At 49.4% G+C, this 21631-nt stretch overlaps 6 protein-coding genes across 6 annotated transcripts; 2 read left to right on the plus strand and 4 right to left on the minus strand.

Annotated features, from left to right (window-relative positions):
- The first annotated feature begins 2293 nt into the window (after positions 1–2293).
- PV10_01278 (uncharacterized protein) lies at positions 2294–3547 on the plus strand. Its single transcript, XM_016365464.1, has 2 exons — positions 2294–2960; positions 3064–3547. The coding sequence occupies exons 1-2, from the start codon at positions 2511–2513 to the stop codon at positions 3448–3450; spliced, it is 837 nt and encodes a 278-aa protein (XP_016229113.1). The 5' UTR covers positions 2294–2510; the 3' UTR covers positions 3451–3547.
- Positions 3469–4894, minus strand: PV10_01279 (uncharacterized protein). Its single transcript, XM_016365465.1, has one exon. It carries the CDS (start codon positions 4775–4777, stop codon positions 3566–3568), a length of 1212 nt encoding a protein of 403 aa, XP_016229114.1. The 5' UTR covers positions 4778–4894; the 3' UTR covers positions 3469–3565.
- Positions 4895–6549: 1655 nt separating this feature from the next.
- PV10_01280 (uncharacterized protein) lies at positions 6550–7956 on the plus strand (the record flags this gene model as incomplete). Its single annotated transcript, XM_016365466.1, has 2 exons — positions 6550–7101; positions 7249–7956. 2 exons carry the CDS (start codon positions 6550–6552, stop codon positions 7954–7956), a joined length of 1260 nt encoding a protein of 419 aa, XP_016229115.1.
- Positions 7957–8813: 857 nt separating this feature from the next.
- On the minus strand, positions 8814–10865 carry PV10_01281 (uncharacterized protein). Its single transcript, XM_016365467.1, has one exon. The coding sequence runs from the start codon at positions 10464–10466 to the stop codon at positions 8949–8951; it is 1518 nt and encodes a 505-aa protein (XP_016229116.1). The 5' UTR covers positions 10467–10865; the 3' UTR covers positions 8814–8948.
- Positions 10866–12381: 1516 nt separating this feature from the next.
- On the minus strand, positions 12382–15619 carry PV10_01282 (uncharacterized protein). Its single transcript, XM_016365468.1, has one exon. It carries the CDS (start codon positions 15570–15572, stop codon positions 12486–12488), a length of 3087 nt encoding a protein of 1028 aa, XP_016229117.1. The 5' UTR covers positions 15573–15619; the 3' UTR covers positions 12382–12485.
- Positions 15620–18726: 3107 nt separating this feature from the next.
- On the minus strand, positions 18727–20574 carry PV10_01283 (uncharacterized protein; the record flags this gene model as incomplete). The annotated part of the gene is made up of 1 exon (XM_016365469.1): positions 18727–20574. One exon carries the CDS (start codon positions 20572–20574, stop codon positions 18727–18729), a length of 1848 nt encoding a protein of 615 aa, XP_016229118.1.
- Between the last annotated feature and the right edge of the window lie 1057 nt (positions 20575–21631).

Consider the following 21631-nt stretch of genomic DNA (forward strand, 5'->3'; position numbering starts at 1 on the left):
AAAGGAAATAGTCATATCACCCAGTCCCGCGCCAAGATACTAGGAGGCTGCTCTAGTCATAATGACATGGTCTCACTACGAACTCCAGAATACGATGCCTACACTTGGGAGAGACTAGGTTGTGAAGGTTGGTCATTCGAAATGTTCAGCCGTATTCAAGATAAACTACGTCTCTCAACCTTACCTGGAGCTCATCCGCGGGATCGAAATCAGATAAGTAAAGACTGGGTACAGTCCGCTCATCGAGCGCTTGGTCTACCGTTGACCACAAATTTCAATGACAATATCTCGTCGTCCGAAGGTCTGAAACCAGCTGTTGGCTGGACACCGCTCTCATATAATCCGGAAAACGGCTGGCGTAGTAGCGCAAGTATTTCATATATCCATCCCATAATCCGGGGAGAAGAGAAGCGGCCCAATCTGACAATTTTAACAAATACATGGGTCTATCGGGTCAATTTGAAAGGCGACATAGCTGTGAGTGTCAACCTAACCACCCGTGACGGTACGAAACAAACTATATACTCTTCTACTGAGATTATTCTCTGCGCTGGGGCGATCGACACACCTCGTCTCATGCTACTCTCAGGACTGGGACCTCGCGAAGAATTGGACGCAATTGGAATCTCGGCGGTCAAGCACATCCCGGGTGTAGGGAAGAGCCTTCAGGACCACCCTGCCACGGTGGTCGTGTACGATTTTCACGAACCAGTCCCAGCCACTACAGCAACACATTCAGATGTGCTGGCCTTCCTTCGTCACAAGCCTTATAACTTCGCACGCGACGATGGAAAGATTCCAGATCTCCTCATCCACGTATGGGCGCTTGAACTGTGCCAGGATACAACTCGGCTTGGCTACGAGAAGCCTAGAAACCCCTTTTGCATGCTACCAGTCGTTCTGCGTACCCAGACAAAAGGCCAAATATATCTAAAGTCAAAAGACCCCTCAGAGAAACCAGCGATCGATTTCAAGTATTTCGAAGACCCAGCTGGCTACGACGCAGAAATTCTGGTAGCTGGAATCAAAGCAGCCAGGAAAATCGCGGAAACAGAGCCATTTAAGAAGCTGATAAGGAAGGAGATTGCACCTGGCCCAGCCGTTACCTCAGACGAGGATTTGAACAAGTATGCTCGCGCCGTGGGGACCACTATCTTCCACCCAGCGTGTACCACCAAGATGGGAGATCTGGACCGGGATCCTTTGGCTGTTGTAGATTCGCGGCTCAAAGTTCGAGGGGTTAGGAATTTGCGTGTTGCCGATGCGGGAGTCTTCCCGATAATGATCACGGTGAACTTGATGTTGACTGTTTGTGCAGTTGGCGAACGCGCAGCAGAGATGATTGCTGAAGACGCTGGCTGGACTGGGTTGCGCGCTGGGCTTTGAGACACTCGATTGGCGGCAGAGCATGATCAAGAATAGGAGCTGTACAGAAGCCAAAAAGTATCACTTTTGGAAGCCTTCGTCAGGATTGTAGACTACCTCACGATAGCTTGAAGGTAGAATTACAGCTACGTACTGGGCCTCCACTGGTGCGATACGTTCGTCGTTGTTATCCGCGGGTGAGGGAATCTACTACCAATGACAAGTATGACTCGCCATCATCGCCACGTTCTCCGTGGGTCTCAACTGAAATGCCTACCTCAGATCTTCTCTCACAGATGCCGGTTCCGATTCGTCAAGGACCAATCAGTCTTCTCCTTTTTCACGCCGCCATGTTTTCAAGTACGTCTTGGGTTAACATCAAGTTGGTACGATCACTGGGGTACTGGACAAGGGCGGTTATCCGAAGAGCTTATTACAAAAGATTCAGGTGTGTACCTACCGGATCGGTCTTTGATTTCGATGACCCCCTGCCGTATAGTGCCATTCACGGATCTTTCTTGCAAAGGTGTTGTATGTCTACCGCGCTATACTGTCCCTGTTATACTTTATGGCTATTTTCAGCGTGCGCCGTCCACTCATCAAGACCTCGAACTCATCATCACCAAGCGGGCTTTGTGGAGACGAAAAAGCAGCATCACCTCATCAAAGCATGCGGTATGCCGCAGCCGGTGGGCTGACTTTCGTAGGCATTCATCGGTGTTGCAGATGTCATTCCAATTAACCTTCCGGAGCCTCGCCGCCAATCTGCCCCCTCAGCCCTCCCTCTCAGCGATCTCTTAAGTCCCCAAGTACGTAAGCAGAAGGCGGAGACCCCACTGTCCTTGGGATGACGATCCGCCTCGGACACTAACGCGCTGATCATCCGCTGACAACAAACACCTGCATCCTTCGTATGTTTCCAACTTGTCCAAGGTACCACCAACATCTAATACTACCACCCTTCCACACCAGCCTCCGACGAAACCATGGATGATAATCGCACAGAATATATCATATCATGATGCCGACTGATATCTATCCTCCTTCTTCCTCTCGATCTCATCCCACTTAACTTCCTCCCACCCAAGCCCCAGCAAGACAACCACACAACAACACACCACCATCCCTCCCTCCAATCCTCCAACATGCATCTCAAACCCCTCTCAACCCTCCTCGACATTCCCCCCTCTGGGTTCGATCCCAACCATACATTCACAACCTCATGGCTCCTACCCCCTCTTCTCCTCTCCCTCATCCGCCTCTTCATCTTCCTCTATTGTCTCGCCACCCAACTCACACACTGGATCTACTACGGCGTTCACGGCGCCAACACATTAAGCGGACGAGAATTCAGTTTCTTCACCGTGCTTACATTCTGGGGAATCCTCTTCTATAATCTTTTTGCTGGCATGCATACTTTGGTATATGCATTGAAAGGACGATCGTGGCTTGATGGATGGCCGCGTGTTCTGCAAGCGTTGCATAGTTTTCTTTATACCACCGTGGTGACGTTTCCGTTTTTGGTCACCATTGTTTATTGGGCGATTTTGTATTCTGGACCGTGGTTTCCTGTGGAGTTTAATGCTTGGTCGAATGTAAGTCAACTCTGGATGGATATAGAGACGAGTTGAGGTCCGAGTTGGGATGTTATCGGCATTTGTGTACTGTTACTGTCAATGCTGACATCAGATTGCTCAGATTTCTCGCCACGCGCTAAATGCCCTCTTTGCTCTCATCGAGATCGTCCTCCCTGCGACAAACACCCCTCCGTTCCTCCACCTCGTTGGCCTTGTTATCATCCTCTTGATATATCTGGCACTTGCATACCTCACATATGCGACACAGGGGTTCTATGTATACAGTTTTTTGAACCCGGATACTGGAACTGGTCGAGTGACGGGATATTGTTTTGGGATATTTGCGGCTATTTTGGTTATTTTCTTGGTTGTATGGGGTGTGATTTGGTTAAGAAGACGGTTTACAAGATCAGGAAAGAAGAGCAGGAAAGATGTTGAGAGGAGGTTTTCAGTGGATACAGATGTTGAAATGTCCGGTGCAGGAGGGACGAGAACACAGGTGAAATAAGGTAGTCATGGGATAAGTATTTGGATAATGCTATGATGGACAGATTTGGACAAATTCCCGTAGGGGGAAGGACAAGTAGGCTGAAAATGGAATGATGGGACAGTCCGCTCGATCGCTAATCGTCTTCCCCTCCCTCCTCTTTGACATACTCTTTCTCTTCCTCCTTGACATCTTCTCCCGCCTCTCCCTCCAGCTTCCCCTTCCTGAAAGCCTTGCGCAATGCACACTTTCCCAGAGTCTTGCCACCAGCTCGACATTCATCACATCTCTTGCCGTGAGTGACTAGTAGGATATGTAAACCATACTTATCCTCGTCTGGGATCATGACATCTAAATGAGCATGTGTTTCGTCTCTAGAAGCCGACTTGGGCCGCCAACCCAAAAGACCAGTGATGCGCCAGACGTGGGTGTCGACGGCGAAACTCTCTCGTTGGAGACAGAACAACAAGACACAGCTGGCAGTCTTGGGACCAACACCCTGGAAAGAAATCATCTCACGCATGGCATCCTCGCTTGAGGCCTGGTGGAGGTGGTCGAGCGAATATTCCCCGTACTTTTCATATGTCTGTTTCAAGATGCTAATGATGACTCTGCTCTTGACCACACTGAGTCCACCACACTTGATTGCTTGTTGCAGCTTGCTCTCGCCGCCTTCAACGATGGCATCCCATTTGTCGCTTGCCCCGTATACCTTGTCCATGCTTTTCTTTGCTCGGGTTGAGTTGGTGTCGCTGGTGTTTTGTGAGAGAATGGTTCGGACCAGTGCGTCCAGGACGGAAGGGGAGTCGCCACATCCGGCTCGTGTAGTGGATGCTACTACTTCCTTGGGTCGTGTGCGTTCTCCATGTAATGAGGCTAGGATCCGATGTGCGAGTTTGCATTCTTGGGCGGTGGGGTGAGGGAAATCCGGAAAGGGTGATTTGTTGGAATACTGTGCAAAGGTCTTGAGTTTTTTGGATTGGAGATCTGTAGCCTTGGATTCTGACTTGTTGCCCCCCTTCTTGGAGTTTGGTCGAGACTTCTCCGGCGACGAACGTGGAGGAGACGAGTTGATTTCAGAGGGCGATGGCGATGGACTAGCCAAGCCCGTGTCTGGGTCGGTCTTGATTCTCTTATTAGCCTTGACATTTTTATTTTCTGTTGTAGCTGCTCGTTTGGTGGCAGAAGTCTTTGTTTTCACGGGCGAGATGTACTCTTTCTTAATCGGAGTATCCTCTGTCTCATCTTTCTTCGGAGATGAATCTGGAGTTTCTTTTTGGATTGCTGACGTGGAGCTCCGAGTGACTCTTCTTGTAGCTGCGCCGGCGGCCCTGGCGGTCTTGGACATGGTTCAACTCTGCAAGATCCCTTTGCCCTACGCTGTACAGTTGAACCTGGAAAGAGATGAGAGACTGATCAGACGTTCAGGATAATGATGGATGCGAAAAGTAAGTAGTTGGTGATGTCACGACTGGAGGGTTTAGCGTGTCCCAAGTCCCCTGTCAGAATTCTGTGTACCTTGCATTAAGCTTCGATTCGTATCTCGTGTTGATGAACTAACTTACGGAGTACGGAGTAATCCACCATCCCTGCTCCTGCTAGCGTGCTTTTTGGATGCTTATCACTGGTACACCAACATGAAGTATATGGATTATTCAAGGCATCACATATTTCTCAAGAGTACAGTGAGGGTCCTCCTCTTCAGTCTCTTCATGCCGGCCCAAGTCGAAATTTCCCATGCAACTGGTCTTTTGAACAGCGAGATATGAAGTATAGACGCAGAAGAGGACTCGAGCGGCTGGGAGTAGGTCTCTACCAGACTTCGGCAACATTAGGCTTTGGATGGCTATTGAAACTGGTATTAACGAAGAATTATCTTTGTTTGGAGAGAGCAAATACGGGCCTCGTCAACTCACAGCAATTCTCTTCAGTATTGTCTACAGTTGAGGGCGTTTCCTCTAGGTCACCTCCTTCTCAATAACTCTTGAAGCCTGTGTTGTGTTTCTGACCTTGGTAGTCAACAAGCTAGGTGATCGATGAGTAATAACAGGCATAGTTTGATGTTTCAGAGACAGAAACGGAACAAGAAGAAACGGAACCAAAAATCATTAAGGCTTTGGAAGACGAGATTGCGTTTCTCGTGCTTCCATGAAGTTTTCATGCTGACAGAAACCACGACACAGCTGCGTTTTTGGACCCTTGGTCGTTGTACAGACCTTGATGAAGTTTTCAGTATCAGCCTCACAAATTACTAGATACTCCATCGAAAGATGGAATTATCGTGCAAGGTGTGTTGGCTCTCGTGTGGAAAGTGTGAATGCTTCTGCTGGACATCTAATCGCCTCCTGCTGTACAGATTCCCAGAGTCCCTTGAGCTTCAATAAAATCTTCAGAAGACGCTGAGATGGATGAACTTGGAAGTCTCTCATCGAGAAAATAACGCCGAGCCTTTCCTCCTAGGGCTTTTCTCAAACTGATTCCTTTGTCTTTGATACTGATCTCCATACAAAGTTACAGTTTCCAACACCCACCTTTTGATTGTTTCTATGTGCGTAACCTACGATCACAAATCCTGGTTACAAATGATTGATTGTAGGTGCGGGTCTTACCTTCAGATACTGTTCATCACCCACAATGACACCCTCCACCTGGACACTCTTCAATGTCAGAGTTGTGTTCTCCATATAGTTATGAAGCGAACCTTGAAGATGGTCCTTCCTCACCAGTTCTACAGTCTACTCAATCCTGGTCTGGACACCTGGACTTACGTCAACTTCACCTTTACTGTCTCACTTCGGTCATCCAACATCATGATGACCCTGTCTTGGAGCGCCCCATAGGGTACATTGCGCATGTCAGCCGCTAACAGTTAAGGAGGATACGGTCCGGGCCCTCTCTGTGCTTCACATCCTCCACTGAGTGAGTTGCTGATCGGGTGCGAATTCCACCTCACCGCCAACAGATTCCATGGTCGATTCTACCTCACCGTGGTTTCTTCCACCACATCAAGTACTTCCCTCCTCTTCCCAATCTTTCTCCCACTCTCTTTCTTGAAACCAGACCTCTTCTTTTGCCTTGAAATCTCCCCGAGCCAACTCATCCATCCATCATTCCACCACCATGCGACACGAGCCTACCTTGCTGGGCATTCCGCCCGAGATTCGTCGCATGATTCTCGAACAGCTCTTCCCACCAAACTTACATCATCCCTATGAACTCATCCTCAATCGGCATGGCCAGATTGAAGTGGCGCTGGAGAAGCACGAGAAAAGTGTTCTCATTGCCCTTCTGCTCACTTGCGAAAAACTAGCCCAAGAAACCAGACACGTTCTCTTTGCAAACCCATTGGTCATCGTCTGGGATGATGTTCCTGTCTTCGAATGCACCTTCGGTCCTCAGATTTCTGCCCAACTCCGTTCCATCGATATCGTGTCTGAGGAGCGCGGCAACACTTTTGGCTTTGTCGCCTTGATCAAGAATTTGGCCTCTAAGTTCCCAAATCTGGAAAAGGTCAACATCTCCTTCAAGGAGACCACTCGATTTCTGGCGGGTCTTTTCGATTTAACGACTGCCATCTGTCCTTGCACATCCTTATTCCAGGGCCCGCAGCTTAAGATCGTCGTCCATGAGATTCCCCGTCATCTCCTAGAGACGGATTCATATCTCAACGAAGTTCGCTCCATCCCTTAACGCAAGATGTTGCCACTTCTCGAAAGAGTTCTCAAAGTCCCTCACCCTGAGTCTCCAGAGCTCTCAAGTATTGGAAACATTACCAACCCATTTGGAACTCAAGTTTTGACTCACCTCTGGGCTCCTAAGCTCCATGTCATCGAAGTCAGTGGCCCTCTTTCGTTGGAACACATGGAGATGCTCGAAAGACACACATGTCCAACTGGTCATTGCTTCATGAGGTTGGACTGGGCTCACCCTACTGGCTCTGTACCATCAAGTCCACATTGGGATGATCAACCGAGAAGTTTTGGATACTCCTGGCGAGGAGGTTGCGTAGTGCCTCCCGCTTCAGAGTTTGACTATGGTCAGTACATGCGATCTGCACCAACGAGAGATTTCCACGACTACCCTTTGGTGTTTGCGGACAATCCAACCCCCTCTGCGAAACTCCGTCGTACAACGGAGGAGTTGCGAGAACACCTAGCAAGTTTCAATCTTAATGAAGCCATTGGTGGTCCCCTCGAGACATTGGACACGGATGGCTCTGCCTCTTCATCTGCTCAGCTACCCGTGTTACCCCCTGTCAGCACCGGTGTTCAGCAAGGCATGTACACATACAATGTAAACCATACCAACAACAACAATCTTGCCCCTGTCCTTATTCCCACCCCTACCCACAATGCCAATGGAGGGCAACAGCCTGTTCAGAGTATGGTTGATATCACCCCTTCAACCTTCATGAGCGATGACGACGACAATATTGGTGGATTGATGTCAGATGAGGACATTTCTCACTGGATCGCAAGTCAGTCCACATCGTACAACTTCAGCTCCAGCCCCAGTTCCAATTCCTGAGATACCCAGTATTGTTTCTCAAAGTCAAACTGAGACCATGTTCGAATACACCACACCAAACCAGCCCAGCAGTACCCGATCAGATTTCTCGGCCCAGCGATCAAATGATCAATGATCAAAATGTACGAGTGTCCACAACCACAACAGTCCCTACGAAGTCGAGATCAATGTCAACCTGCGCTTAGCATGATTCTCCTAAGATAATAGGCCAGACCAGTGTTCCGAGGTTGAACAACACAGGTATGTTCTATAATTCCTATCATCCATAGGAGTATCGCACCGTATCGAGGAATATAATCACTAATTTGGTACATGATTTCTAGTAAACCACCTGACATTGACGACACGACACCTTCTGAACGAGACCAGACGAGACATCAAAAAGGCTCATGTCACTCCATAATAATTAACACCAACACCACAACTTCCCTCTCGAGCCAATGACTATTTCAAAGACCAAGCGAGCGAACGAGTGAATTGGTATGGCAAGATGGATTGGATTTTGGAATTTGGAGTTCGTCATTACTTGTCAATTGTAGCATAGCTCTATGTACAATCACCAAAACTGACCTCACCAAATACCGGTCCGCTGGGCAAACCGGAGCACTGGCTGTTTATTCTGAGGCATGAGTAAACCATCCTGAGTGGTACCTATGAAGCCTGGTAGGTTGTCTGGACGTGTGGTGTAATCGTATGAATGTCATGCATCCACGTGGCATCTTACCCTTTTGCGCCAAGGCCTTTTGGCCAGTCAGTCGTGCTCGTCATAGTCATGCGCTGGGCAGCAGCGGCGAACCACACTTATTAGGCTCTGTCAGTACACCTCGTCCATTGATGATCAGATGGTTAATAAAGACATAAAGCCAGATAGACTGCTATCTCAACAAAATTTAGACATTATATATAACATAACCTCGACAGAGTAGATCACGCCAGGCTAAGGCCAGACCAATCCGAAGGATCAGGATCAGGATCAATCCCTTCTGTCCTAACTACCGTTTTAAAGTGACATTCTTCTCCATTTCCTCGTAATCCTGTTCCCGAAACTCGATACCGAGTTCCTGCAACCCGTCTGCCGAACCTCCGCTTAGAACTCTCTTCATCTTACTCATGCTACGTCGAACACGAGATTTGGAATCGTCGTCTGGAGCAATATCAGCACCGGGAATACCACCACCAGGACCGCTCATATCTCCATTCATGCCATATAAAAGCGGAGCGGGAACAGATCCAATAGCATAAGGACTATTGCCAGGCCCAGGTCCAGCACCAGTGACAGGTCCGGCGATTGTTGCTGCCGCAGAGTGCTCCTTTCTCCATCTTAGGAAGGCGGCGGATTTGCGGCTTTTCTTCTTAGTACCGTCGAGGCCGTCCATGGAGAGTGATTGGGCTTGTGATTGAGGAGGCCAATTTCCCTCGGCTTTCCAACCATCGACGAGGGCGGATATCATGTGGTTCAAGGGGATGGGAACGTTGGGTGTTAATGATTGTACCACGACTTTGGAGTAGATGGTAGGGTAGGCTGATGGTTTGATGCGGGACCGTAATGCGAGGGCATCGCTGTTAGAGCCGTTGTCGCTATCGGTCAGGAGGGGAGGGAAGACCGGGATATAGGGTATTGTCGAAGAAGAAGAGTCTCGGCTGGACGCCATGGTGGTGTTTGTGCTTGTCGTGGTGGTCGGGGAGGACGACATGGTGTCGATGGACGAAGATTCGACGTTTTGTGCCGTTGAACTTGTAGATATGATCGTTCCTTTGGTTTGACCAGTTCCGGCGCTGCCTGTGCTGGCGGCGGAAATGGATCCGGAACCATCGGTGTTTGAATTGGAGGTCGAGCCGGAGGTCTTGCGTTCATGGGAGATGGATTTTGAAAGACGGGTCTTGTAAGGTGAAGATTCTGACCGAGTGGGTTGCGGAAGGCTAGAGGCTTGTGATGGGTATTGATGTCGGTGTTGTTCTTGTGCACTCTGCCGCACAGCACATGTCCAGGCATCACGTCGTTCTGACCATGTTCGAAGACCCTTGTTCCATTCTAGTTCTTCATCCTGTGCCCGCTTGCGCTTTAATCTTTTCTCGGCCAGCTGGCTGCCTATGGATTCGGGAGACTCGAATTTGTATGGGTCATTTTTGGTCTTGCGGCGGGTGAAGAGTTCTTCATTTTCGAGGTCTGAGAGCGTCTCTTCCCTCAATCGATAGCCGATCGGAGTTCGAACTGTGCGGTTGCCGGTGGAGGTGGTGTCTGCAGGTGGTGGCCATTCCCAATCATTTCTGATCAAGGCTTGCAAGGCTTTCCTGGCAGCACGAGTTGATTCTGTTCGTGTGACAGGGTCCTGCGGGGCAGGAGACTGATCGGCGGTGGTCAATGAACTGGCGTTCGAACTTTTCCTTAGTCGAGAGGTCAAGTTATGGAAGAAGGGAGAGTTAGGCGACTGATTGTTGGTGGTGGGATCTGCAGAGGGTCTTCGAGAGTCGGGTCTGGTGGGAGTGGTTGGAATTGTGATTGAAGCCATGTTGGCGCAATTGTCAAGAGGCGGCAAGAGGCAGTGGGAAGGACCTGAGGCTCGGCAGGAGGAGTGTACGATCTAATGGTAGGTAAAGAGCGTACTGCTGCAAGTCGACAATGCAACAAATCCCAAGACCATGAGGGCAGTGGCTATCCAAGAAGAACGACACCAGTATGAGGGAGTGATGCAAATACAGTGGTATGTAGTGATGGAGAAGAAACGCACACGAGCACCGACACGAGGATAACGAAGTAAAAACGGTCAAACGGGGAAGAAGCGAAAGATGGAGTTAGACTTGTGGACTTGGCCAAATCGGGATGTCGATTGCGGTAATTTGGATGATATGGAGTCTGGATGTGGATTGTAAGTACGGAGTAGAATGTTAATAATATGATTGGGTTGGTGACTTTGTGGTTTGAAGGGTGGCCCTGGTGGGAGAATGGGAGAATCTTGAGGCTCGAGAATGACTCAAAATGTGGGCTGCTCACATGGACTCCATCTTTTGGCGGGAGGCGATGTTGGCATGACCCAAATACCTATTCTTGCTGGGCCGAGTTTTATAGCGCCTGGGCCACTTGGTACAAGACACCACAAGACACTATAGGACACTGACCAAGCAGTCCGTGACATACCCATGTCTGAGGTATGTCTGCCCAACATGAATTCATGTCCCTGAAACAAATCGCTTTCCGTCATCATGATCTACAAGTGAGGTTCGTGCAACATGTGATTGTCAAGCGTCGTCTACTTACGGAGTACGTAATTTCAGCTAGACTAACGCATGCCACATCCGACAGAGACTATCCTCGAACAAATAGTAACAGTCCCGGATTTCCGAGGTACCTTTATTAGAACCTGCAAATCCGGGGTAATTGGTGCATCAGTAGTCGTAAGGTTTGGTTGGTTGATGGGTGGCGATGATCACTCTTGGGCTTTCGGAGGAGACCGAGGGTCTCTTTCTAAGGCTGAGAGGCACCCACGGTGCCACGCACCAAGAAGAGCGGCACAGGCTTGAAGTTTGACGGGTACGACATGTTTGTGGTGAGGGGCCGAAGGGGATTCAGATCCTCGGTCTGTCGTGCCTGTGAACCAGAGATCGAGGTGGCACGGTGCCTTGTGAGGGGGTGCCCTGTTAGGGGACAATAGGCCTGTTGGACGAATCTGCAGGCCTCGGGCTGCCCGAACCGCTGTCCCTTAGGTGGCTTGGCTCCTGTACAACGTTCCTACTCCTCACAATCGAAGTACCCTGTCATTTTGTTGGTCTTGCACCCCAGCGTCTCGGGGCACGAAGCCGATCGTCCATCCTTGATAGATGCCGGCCGTCGATGACTTGGACTGATCAGAGATTGCATCATGACCTCTCTCCATCGTGGAAACCGGATCTAAAACTTGACCATGACCAAGATGGGTGGGCATAATTGTGCTCATTTCCAAGTACCCTCCCTAAGGTGACTGTGTTCTTGTTCGTGAGGCTTCAAGTCCTGCCTGCACTGGATAATGAGAGATGGCTGTTCTGGTGCGGACAGGAAGACCCAGCCGACGTCTGACGATCTGAAATGGTCCAGGACGAGCAATGTATGAGTATGCCAGAACGAGCAAGAGAATGACCACGACAAAGACCGCAATTCCAATGTACAAGCCAGGAGATGTATGGTGATCCTCGTCTCGAGGCATCAAGGGCGAATGATAGTCTGGCATGGACAACATCGCTTTAGCAAGGCTTTCTATCGTGCGGACAGAGGGCAGACTGGGTAGTTGAGCAAATGTTTGTGTTTAAGTAGTCGTTGATGTTGAACAATCTTTCTCGCAGGTGATATCAATCCCAGGTAACTTCACAGCAATTGCCCTACCTGCTGCCTGGATCCTCGCTCTTCACTCCTCCTACGCACGCACAAATCACACCAAACATACACACTGCACATTCGAAATCAAAGTTAATATTAATAAATCACGAGGGTATATTCTTGGATCCAAGCTGCATCTATTGAATTGGTGACCTATTGCACCGGCCACAACCACCACACTCTATGCACCCACTCGCTTCTGGTAGCTCGAGAAATGCAACAACACCAACCACAATGCAATGATGTTGGCAATGTAGTGCAGTCTATAGGCATATGTCATCCCGTACAACGCCGAGTACACAGCGAGGACAAAGAACAACAGGTTAGTCGCCCATCGAAACGATCGAACCAGCGGCACCATCATCCCACTCGACAATATTTCCACCAGAAAGATGAACGGTGCAATCGACAACACATTATGATGTGATGAAAATGGCGTCAACCAGTGAACCGCCATGTTATGTATCCAGACAACCAGCACTGGTAGGTTGATGGGCAACACCCATAGCATTAAATGCAGTATCGAATATGTGTAGTTGAAGAAATTATGTGCAGGTCCGGATTTGGAGTCTTTGGCATGTCGTAGGGCTCGCGTGCATGTCATGAGTTGAACCATGCACGCCACCACGTAAGCAAAAGGATAAGGAATGATGGTCGCAACCAGGAACAGCAGAACCGCGGTATTGATCGCCCGGCGCCGTGGAGTGCTCGCAACAAAAGCCGATGTCATGACTTTTTCTCCGTCATCCAATTTGATATACTGCCGTGATACCAAATTCGACACCAGGACCAAAAAGTGTAACAGTGCCAGGACAATGTAGTTCAAGACCACGCAAGCGCCGATGCTGAGCAAGCCCGCCAGAGGCACCAGGAACCAAAAGAACGTGTCCTGGGATCCGAGAAGCAAATCATTCTGCGCAAAATTGATGGTGGTGCCATTGCCATGCTGATGATGTTGCATCACGTTTGACGAGCTGGCGCTGGTAAAAGCGGTCGCGAAAAATGTCATAGACAGCAGCAAGATTGGGAGTGGCAGTCTCAAGCTTTGGTCGAGAGACTCAGAGAAAGAAATAAAGACACCCGAGTTGTCATGCACTCTGAATTGCTTGCGCAGTACCATTGCAACGACCAATAATGGGAACGCCGCAAAGACTGTGCGGTATCTGATCACCACCTTACCAAGACTGCCAATGGGGTCGATTCTCAACCGAACCTCAAGCGAAGATTTGCATGTCGGATCAGACCAGATCTGAAAGGCAATTCCACGTTGAGATCCCGGGCCATACAAAGCGGGAGGCATAAAAGGGGCGACCCCGTGGAGGTTGACTTCTCCTTCCTTGAAATTGACAAAGAATTTCGACTCGTGTGGGGAATCGATAAACTGTCGTACTAGAGGAGTGAAAAGCTCGCTATCTGCGTTGCAACCATGTTGGCGAATTTGAAGCTTATAAGCTAAAAGACTGGACCGTAGAGAAGGTATGCGGAGTTCTGTCATGATGGGACGAGTTGCTGGCAGTTCCACATTCAGACCTCTGAGCAAGAGCCTAGGCAGGCTGACATGAGAATCAATGATGGAATCTGCACCTGAAGCGATCTCTGAATGGAGCCATCCACCATTGATCTTGGTCGATTTATCAATGATTGCCACGAATTGATGCTCTTGAAGGTCTCTGAGGTCGTAGCTCAAGAAAGTAAAGGGCGGTCGCTGCTCAAATGAGTACTGGGATGATCTCGTCGAAGCAGGAAGTTGAATGTTATCTCCCACAGGCCTCTTGCAAGCCAGACGTGTAGCACTGGGATCGCCCGGAGAGAGATCAAATTGAACAGACAAAGGTGTCGAGGTCAAGCCTCCTGCGAGTGGAAATGCACTGCAGAAGAGGACCTCCAATTTTTCGAGACTGCCCATGGGATCCATTTGCTGATCGGTGAGTAAGGAGAATCGTTTCAACGTGGAGTTGTCCACGGTGGGAATTGGGAGCAAGACAGCCGACATTTGGTTCTGTGATCCCAGTTGTCGGATAGTCACGCTGCTCTCCTTGGCAACAGATGATCTTGAGCCATCACCAAGGGTCAATAAGACCTCGTGCGCGCTGTCTCGCATGTTCTTTGGCGAGCCTTCCTCGAGTCCGGTCAAGAAATATTTTCGAAACACTTTCATTCTTTCGGCGCGAGGTTTGGTTTGAGCGGCTCGACGAACATCCACAACCTCGAACAGAGCCTTGATAATGACCTTGCGCATCTGGTCTGCCCAGGTGATAGCTAGATGGTCCATCGCAGTCCAGATAGTGGGAATTCCCGAGCTAAAGACGGTGAAGCCATGGCTTTCTGGGACGAGAGAAGCAATGTTGGTATAATCTGACGGGACCGTCGTGTCTCTCCCACCTCCTGCAATGGAGATCAAGGTCGTATGCCACAGAGGGTTGTTGCTGGCCCACCTTTGCAGATATGATTCCCTCCAATAAGCGTTGATGGATTGATAAAGGGAGACAATGTCTGCGTCAAAAGTAACTGGAGGTCGAGCATGCGGGGTAGACATTGTAATGATGGTGTTGACTGAATTTGCTTGGAACTTGGGAGTAACAAGCACGGTTCGAGCAACGATGCCGCCCATCGAGTGCCCAATCAAGATTACGGAGCTGGGATCCGGGAGTTGAGCATCTCGACGAGAGCGATTAGGATCCGTGTATAAAGAAAGAATGTATGCGACAGCCTCGTTGACATATTCGGCTTGGTCAAAAAGAGTCTGGCCATGGAAGGCAGACAGATCCTCGTTGAAATCCAGAGTGAAAAAGTCCAATTGTCTCAGACCGTCCTTTGCTTTATTGCTGTCATGTTTGAGCACACCATGATAGTAACGAGAGGCTTCCGAAGACAGAGATCGGACTTGTTTATAGCTTCCAGCATTTCCCGGGATGAACAGCACAGGTGCACCTCTTAAACCAATGTTATCTTTGCTGTATTCATCCACCCCCTCTTCGCGATAAAGGTACAAGGAATATTTGGTCGCAAATCGGGAATGTTCCGTGTCGAAACCAGACAGTTTGATGTAAGTGGGAGTCATCATCGACATGACACATCCCTGAGGGTCGACTTGTAGGGTGAGGGAGGACCGGACGATGACAAAGAGCAAGAGGAGGGCGACGGCGGTGGTGAGGAGGGTGAGAGGTCGCCATGTCCAGGGATTCTGAGCTCGAATCTTGCGAAGGCCTCGTACATCAGGATCGGACTGGTTGTCGTCACCCAAGTCCTCCTTGGGCTTCAGCAGCATTGTCGCTGCATGCACGTCTGGCCAAAGCCAGATTCGAACTTGTTGACGAGAACAAGAGGGAGCGAGTGAATGGGAGTTTGAGGTTCTTGGGCGATTTCTGAGGCTGGGAAGGCGCCGGAACGGATTATCTTGATCTCCGGGGGTGAAGCTGGCCGTGGCCACTGGGGCCCTCGGGCGTCACGGGTGCTAAACCACTTCTGAGACTAGGCGAGCACAGACCACCTACGGAGTACAAGTAGAAGTACGGAGTACGACGTGCGCAAGTGCGCATGTGCGCAATTGTTCGACAGGCACGTGCTGAAATAATCTGCACCCCCAGACTGAGGAGGACAGCAAGACTCTTGAAGAGCTCGCAGATGATCAAAGGATCGACCAGACTGACACATTCGACGCGTTTCTGACAGCATTCCAGGTGGTTTTATTATTAGCCTGAATCCCTCCACTTGAACATGCACCCACGCATACATATTCATCATGTACAGCGCAGAATCTCGTTGCAGTCTACCAACCTTGCCGCGTAAGACAACTTCGCGTTCGAGACACGACTAAGGTGGATCAATGGAGACCAATTCAGTCCCTTCTTAAGGACACCTTACAACTCCCGTGAACTCCCTATCACCATATACTGACGCGTCTTTGCATAGGTCTACACATATATTCTCGTTTCAAGATAAATCATTTCCTGCAGAGTGCTAAGCCTCGCTAACATTCATCATCAAGTGGATCGAGCGGAGACAATCAACCAGACTTGGCATCGTTGGAAACGAATACATTTCATCGACATGAAAATATCTCTGACAGTGCAACACAATAATACGACTCATCACAACTGTCGTTCCTGTGAAAAAGTCGACGTAAAGCAACCCCAAACCACGCTTCGCCCCTTTGACGCTAGCCAGCCAGATATACGGTGCAGCCATACAGCCTCCCTCGAGAAGTCCATGCCACGCTGCTGCGGTCAAGCGACCAAGACACTACGATATCTGATCTTCCCACTCTCCAGGGCCCCGTACGCTTTAGTGATTCCATCCACCGACAATGGATACTTCTCAATGATTGGCTTGATTTTGTGCGACGCAGCAAACTGGAGCATTTCCCGATGAATCTGTCTCGCCGCGACCAAACTGCCTTGAATCTTCAGACCTGTCATCAAAACCGGTGTATACGGCACCTTGAGGTCACCCTCGGAAACACTCAACGGGTAGATCGTGCCCAAGGGAGCCATCACCGGTAAGAAAAGGCTCCAGTCCGGTTGCGCAGACGTGGTAACAAGAAGATGATCAATCTTGTTCTCCAGCTTCAACTCCTTCAACCCTTTCGTGGCAACAAACTCTGTCGCACCGAGTTCCGTCGCCTCCTGCTTCTTACTATCCGTACTCGAGAACACCACAACCTCACACCCCATCTTCGCCGCGAATTGAATCGCCAAATGTCCCAATCCACCCACACCTACTACCCCAACCCGATCCGTGCTCTTAACCCCATTGAATTGCAATGCATTAAACACCGTCGCCCCTCCACACATCAAGGGAGCCGCATTTTCTGAAGTAATCGCGTCTGGGATCGCAAAGAGGAAATCCTCCTTCCACACGGCATGGGAAGCCAGAGATCCTTGATCGAGATCCTTGGATGAGTATAGCGCTCGCTGCGAACAAAAGGTTTCGGCCCCGCGCAGACATTCTTTGCACTGGCGACACGAATCATGTAGGTAGCCAAATCCGGCTCGGTCGCCTTTTTTGAACAGTGTGACTGCGCTACCGGTTTGTTCGACGATCCCGGCGCCTTCGTGACCGAGTGCCATGTCGACATGGCGGAAGTGCACGTCGGTGCCGCAGAGGCCGCTGTGTGTGATCTTAAGGAGGACATCGTGGGGGCCGAGGTCTTTGGTGGTGGTGCCTTCCACGATTTGACCGGCTTCGCTGCCTTTGTAGACGGTGAATTGGACCATGGTGGGTGGGTGTTGTCTGGTTGATGGGATGGAGTTTTGGGGATGTTGTTCGAAATGTGATAAGATGAGAGCCTTGTAGGTATAGGTAGGTTGTCTAGGAACTGGTATGTATATCAGGTTAACTGAACGATGCGATCCGTCTTGAGAACACTCATCACATCCACAGAACGACCCTGTCTACCATTATATACTTTTTCTCACCTTGACTCTTCAACAACGTATACGTATCTGTACCCCTAGTCCACAAGCCCATTACGCTTCAAGACATGCAACCGATGTTTGTCAGCTCTCCAGGATCTCTACGGGGAGAGTACCTAGACAGTCGTATTTTGATCAGACCCACGATATCCAATTCTCCCCACCACGAGGCATCCACTCCCTGCAATCTTGTCTTCAACAATACCATGCTGACATCATAGAGCCCCGTTTGGGAATATCAGTATCTGATGCTTGGGATGTCTGAGCTGGGCTCAGGCAACTAACTTAGCTTCTTCGTATCAAAGCTTACAAAGAAGGAAAACCTGACCCCGTTTAAACTTTACCAAGTGGCATACTTAAGTAGGTATCTGTCGGCTAGCTAACTTGATCATCTCTTCCGAGTCAGTGGTAATATCCATCTCTTATGTCTATTTTAGTCATGCGTGTTACATATGTTATGCAGGTCAAGATGGTAATAGCGTGGCAAGGTCAGGGTTTCCGATTTGCGAGATACCTAGCCGGTGGGAATAAAGAGACTCCCATGGCCACGAAAAGTGATACCAAAAGGACCATCCGGACAAGATCGGCCGTGGGTGGCTATTTCTGACAAATGATATTGCGCCCAGGTTGGACTTGATAGGGATTAGTTAGGTCTTTGTTGACTGAGTAATATCGTCAATTGGTGGTGGACAGACCCTGAATCTCTCTATACCTAAAGAGTTACATGCATCCGTTTCTCCACCTTCAAAACTTTCTCGTTGCGTTTCAACAGAGACTGCACGTCCTCTTGCGCAACAGATGCTCTGTATTTATTACATTCTACCACTATAGCTTCCAATAATACCATAACTCCACCTTCGGTCTGGTCTAGAGCCAAAACCGTTTCGATCCGATTGCCCTCATCGTGGAGCATGCAATCAGTAAAATGTGTTTTTCCATCAAGCCACCACTTCGACACTCATCTGCAAGGTTTTTTGGGTCTTGCTTGCTTCTATCATATCGCCCTCATCAGATCAGTTCCACGTATGCACTCACCTCATCATATAACCACTTATCAATCCCCTTCCATTTCAATCTCTGATTTTCTTCATATGACGTTGCTCTGACTTCCGAGACCTCCTCCTGATTGACTTCGACGTTTGTCGAACCTCCTCCATCCTGCTCAGAGGTCATCCCTATAGCCTTGAAAGCATCTACCCCCAATTCTTTGCCAATACCGGACTCTGCACCCTTGAAAATGACCGGGGCTATATTGCCAAAATTCTTCGGTTCTGGAGAGAAAGAGGCCATACAAGCAGCATTCTTTCCTGTCCAGCGATCAAGGCTTGCTATCTCAGGCTCGCCTATGACCTGGACGGGAATTTTATCGACCCCTGCGTCTTGATCGACCGCATCAGGAGCGGTGGGTATGGTGCTGTTATAGCCACTGGTACCCTCCACCTCGGTGCTGGAGCTGCACCGATTTGGACAATGGCATCCGACAGATTCTGTGTGTTGGCATTCTTCCTCACATTCGAGATCTTCTGGACATTGGCCATCATGATTGTTATGTCCCAAGCCACGCTGGCCATCGTGGTCAGACAACACCGTTGGTGAACGACGTCGGAGACTGCCCAAGTTTTGAGTACTCCCTTTAGTAAGTTTGAACCTTTTTGGGCTCGACTGGTTCCCGGTGGACTCGTCACAACCTCCGCCTCCTGGCCGTTTGTGAGGTTTGAAGGCAGGAAAGTGCTGCTTCGTTGGCCTGTCGACCGGCTGTGGTGGTTTCCCTCCAGCATTCGCGACAGACGGCTGAGATGGCTTGCTCTGGGATCTTTCCTGATGTCTGCCGTTAGAGTCCGTTTCTGGCCTTGGACGTTGCTTAGGTTTGGCCACTCCTTCACTACAGCATTTGTGTTTGCATCTTCTACCTTTTCCCAGACAATCATGCTGACACGTCCAACAGCCATTTTGAAGGAGCTGTGGCTTTCGGGGCGCTGCAGAACCAGTGTCATGATCAGGAATAGACAGCTCTGGCAGGATACTGTTGTTCTTGGGCAACAACTGTCGGTCAAGAATCTCGTCGATGTCTTCAACCACCTCACCTGATCCCTGCATTCCTTCAAGCGCAAGCAAGTCATTATCATCCACGCCTCCGTTGTCGAAGTCGTCAGACCATCCAGCAATCCGCTGATTCCTTGAAGGCGGCCCACTATCCCGTCCTGCTATCCCGGGCACAATGTCTCCTTTGTGACGAAAGACCCATAGTGGAATTTTCGAGATAGTCAACTCGGCAGATTTGCTCGTCCCTGCGACTTCGTCACACATCACAAAACACTTGATATGCGTTGTCGGCTTGATTAATTCAACCGTCAATGGAATTCGCTCCTGCTCTTGCAATCTCTCTGCCTTGAATTTGCGAAAGTCGACAAGTTGATCGTCGGCCGTCTCCGTCAGACAGCACACGAAGACAGGCCTTTTCTTATGAAAGTGGGGAATCTTCTCATTCAAGAAGCCAATTTCAACAGCGCATCTGATAATAGCCTTTCCGCGTTTGAGCTCTCGTCCTGTCTCTTTGATTGAAACTCTCAAGTTGGGAAAACTTTCAAGCTGCTTGAGAAGTTGAAGTCCAAATGGTGGATTCTTCCCGAGGATCGTTTCAATTCGAGATGGCTCAGTATTCAATAGGGCGTCAATACTGTTGATTGACCTCGAAGCAAGTTTGCGGACAGACACTTCACCTAATCCATCCAATTGTCTTAGTTGGCTTGCATTATTGTCCCAAACGTGGGCGGCGAGGCTGCGGCCCAGTTCAAGGGCATTGCGAGTTGAAACCGAGTCTCTTCGTAATATTTGGCAGTCGATAATACACCTCATAAGCCGATTTGCATGGCCGAAGGCTATGGTTTTGTCGACTCGATATTGGTGAATATGCTTGTTTAACTGTTCCTTCTCAGGTGGAGGTACTCCTCCAAGCTCTGCTTGAACCAGCAACGAAATCTTGTGACCAGGCAAAGCTACATCCACCTTAATGGGAAATCGTATATCTGGCGCCTTGTTGATTTCCTTGTAGAAAGACTTCTCTCCAGACAATAAGCGGATTTCTTTAAATTCGGACGCCTGTGAGAGAACGGATAGCTACGTTACTGCGGTTAGTATAATGGCGCCAACTCTGATTTTACTTACGATCTCTGAAATCTTCGCCTTAGGAGGCAAGCTCATGAATGAATTCATGGTGTCGAAGCTCACATAGTAGCGAGCCATCGCGTCTCCATACTCTGTTGATCTTAATAGATCGGTGCCTTCAATGAGCTTCGCTTGCTTCAGTGTCTCAAGGTCTTTCTGACAGAGCTGTTCTAAGAAATTTTCTCCCACACACTGTTCGACGTCTTCCCTGAACCTATAGTGCTGAGGGTTTTGCTTCCAACGGACGTAAAGAAATGTGCTTGAAAGCCACCGCTTAGCAGTGGTCAGGCTGGTCACAGTCCCAAGTCCGACTTCGGCGTTGAGATGCTCGATCAGATTCTGATGGAGGCTACTCTCAAGAGTTTCTTGTCCCGAGACCATTGCTTCGTAGCGACCGACCTTATGTGTCTGGGTAAGAATCACGGCACAAGCCGAAGATTCGAACTGAGGTCGACCTGCTCTGCCGAGCATTTGCATGACTTCGAGGTCTCCATACTCTTGGATACCATTGTCAGTCCAGTGCGTAGTGCCCTTCAAGATGACGAGATAGCAAGGCAAGTTCACACCTACAGCCAGCGTCGATGTGCTGCACATGACCCCGATCTGACCATTGAGGAAGCTATCTTCAACTGCTCGGCGATCCGAAGCGCTAAGCCCTCCATGATGGAATGCTACTCCTGCAGGAGCGACAGCTAGACTTTGGTTAGTCTTTCCGTCGGACTGTCCCAGGAATGATACCATAACAGAC

The sequence above is a fragment of the Exophiala mesophila genome (assembly GCF_000836275.1).
Source record: "Exophiala mesophila strain CBS 40295 unplaced genomic scaffold supercont1.1, whole genome shotgun sequence".
Taxonomy (NCBI): Eukaryota; Fungi; Ascomycota; class Eurotiomycetes; order Chaetothyriales; family Herpotrichiellaceae; genus Exophiala; species Exophiala mesophila.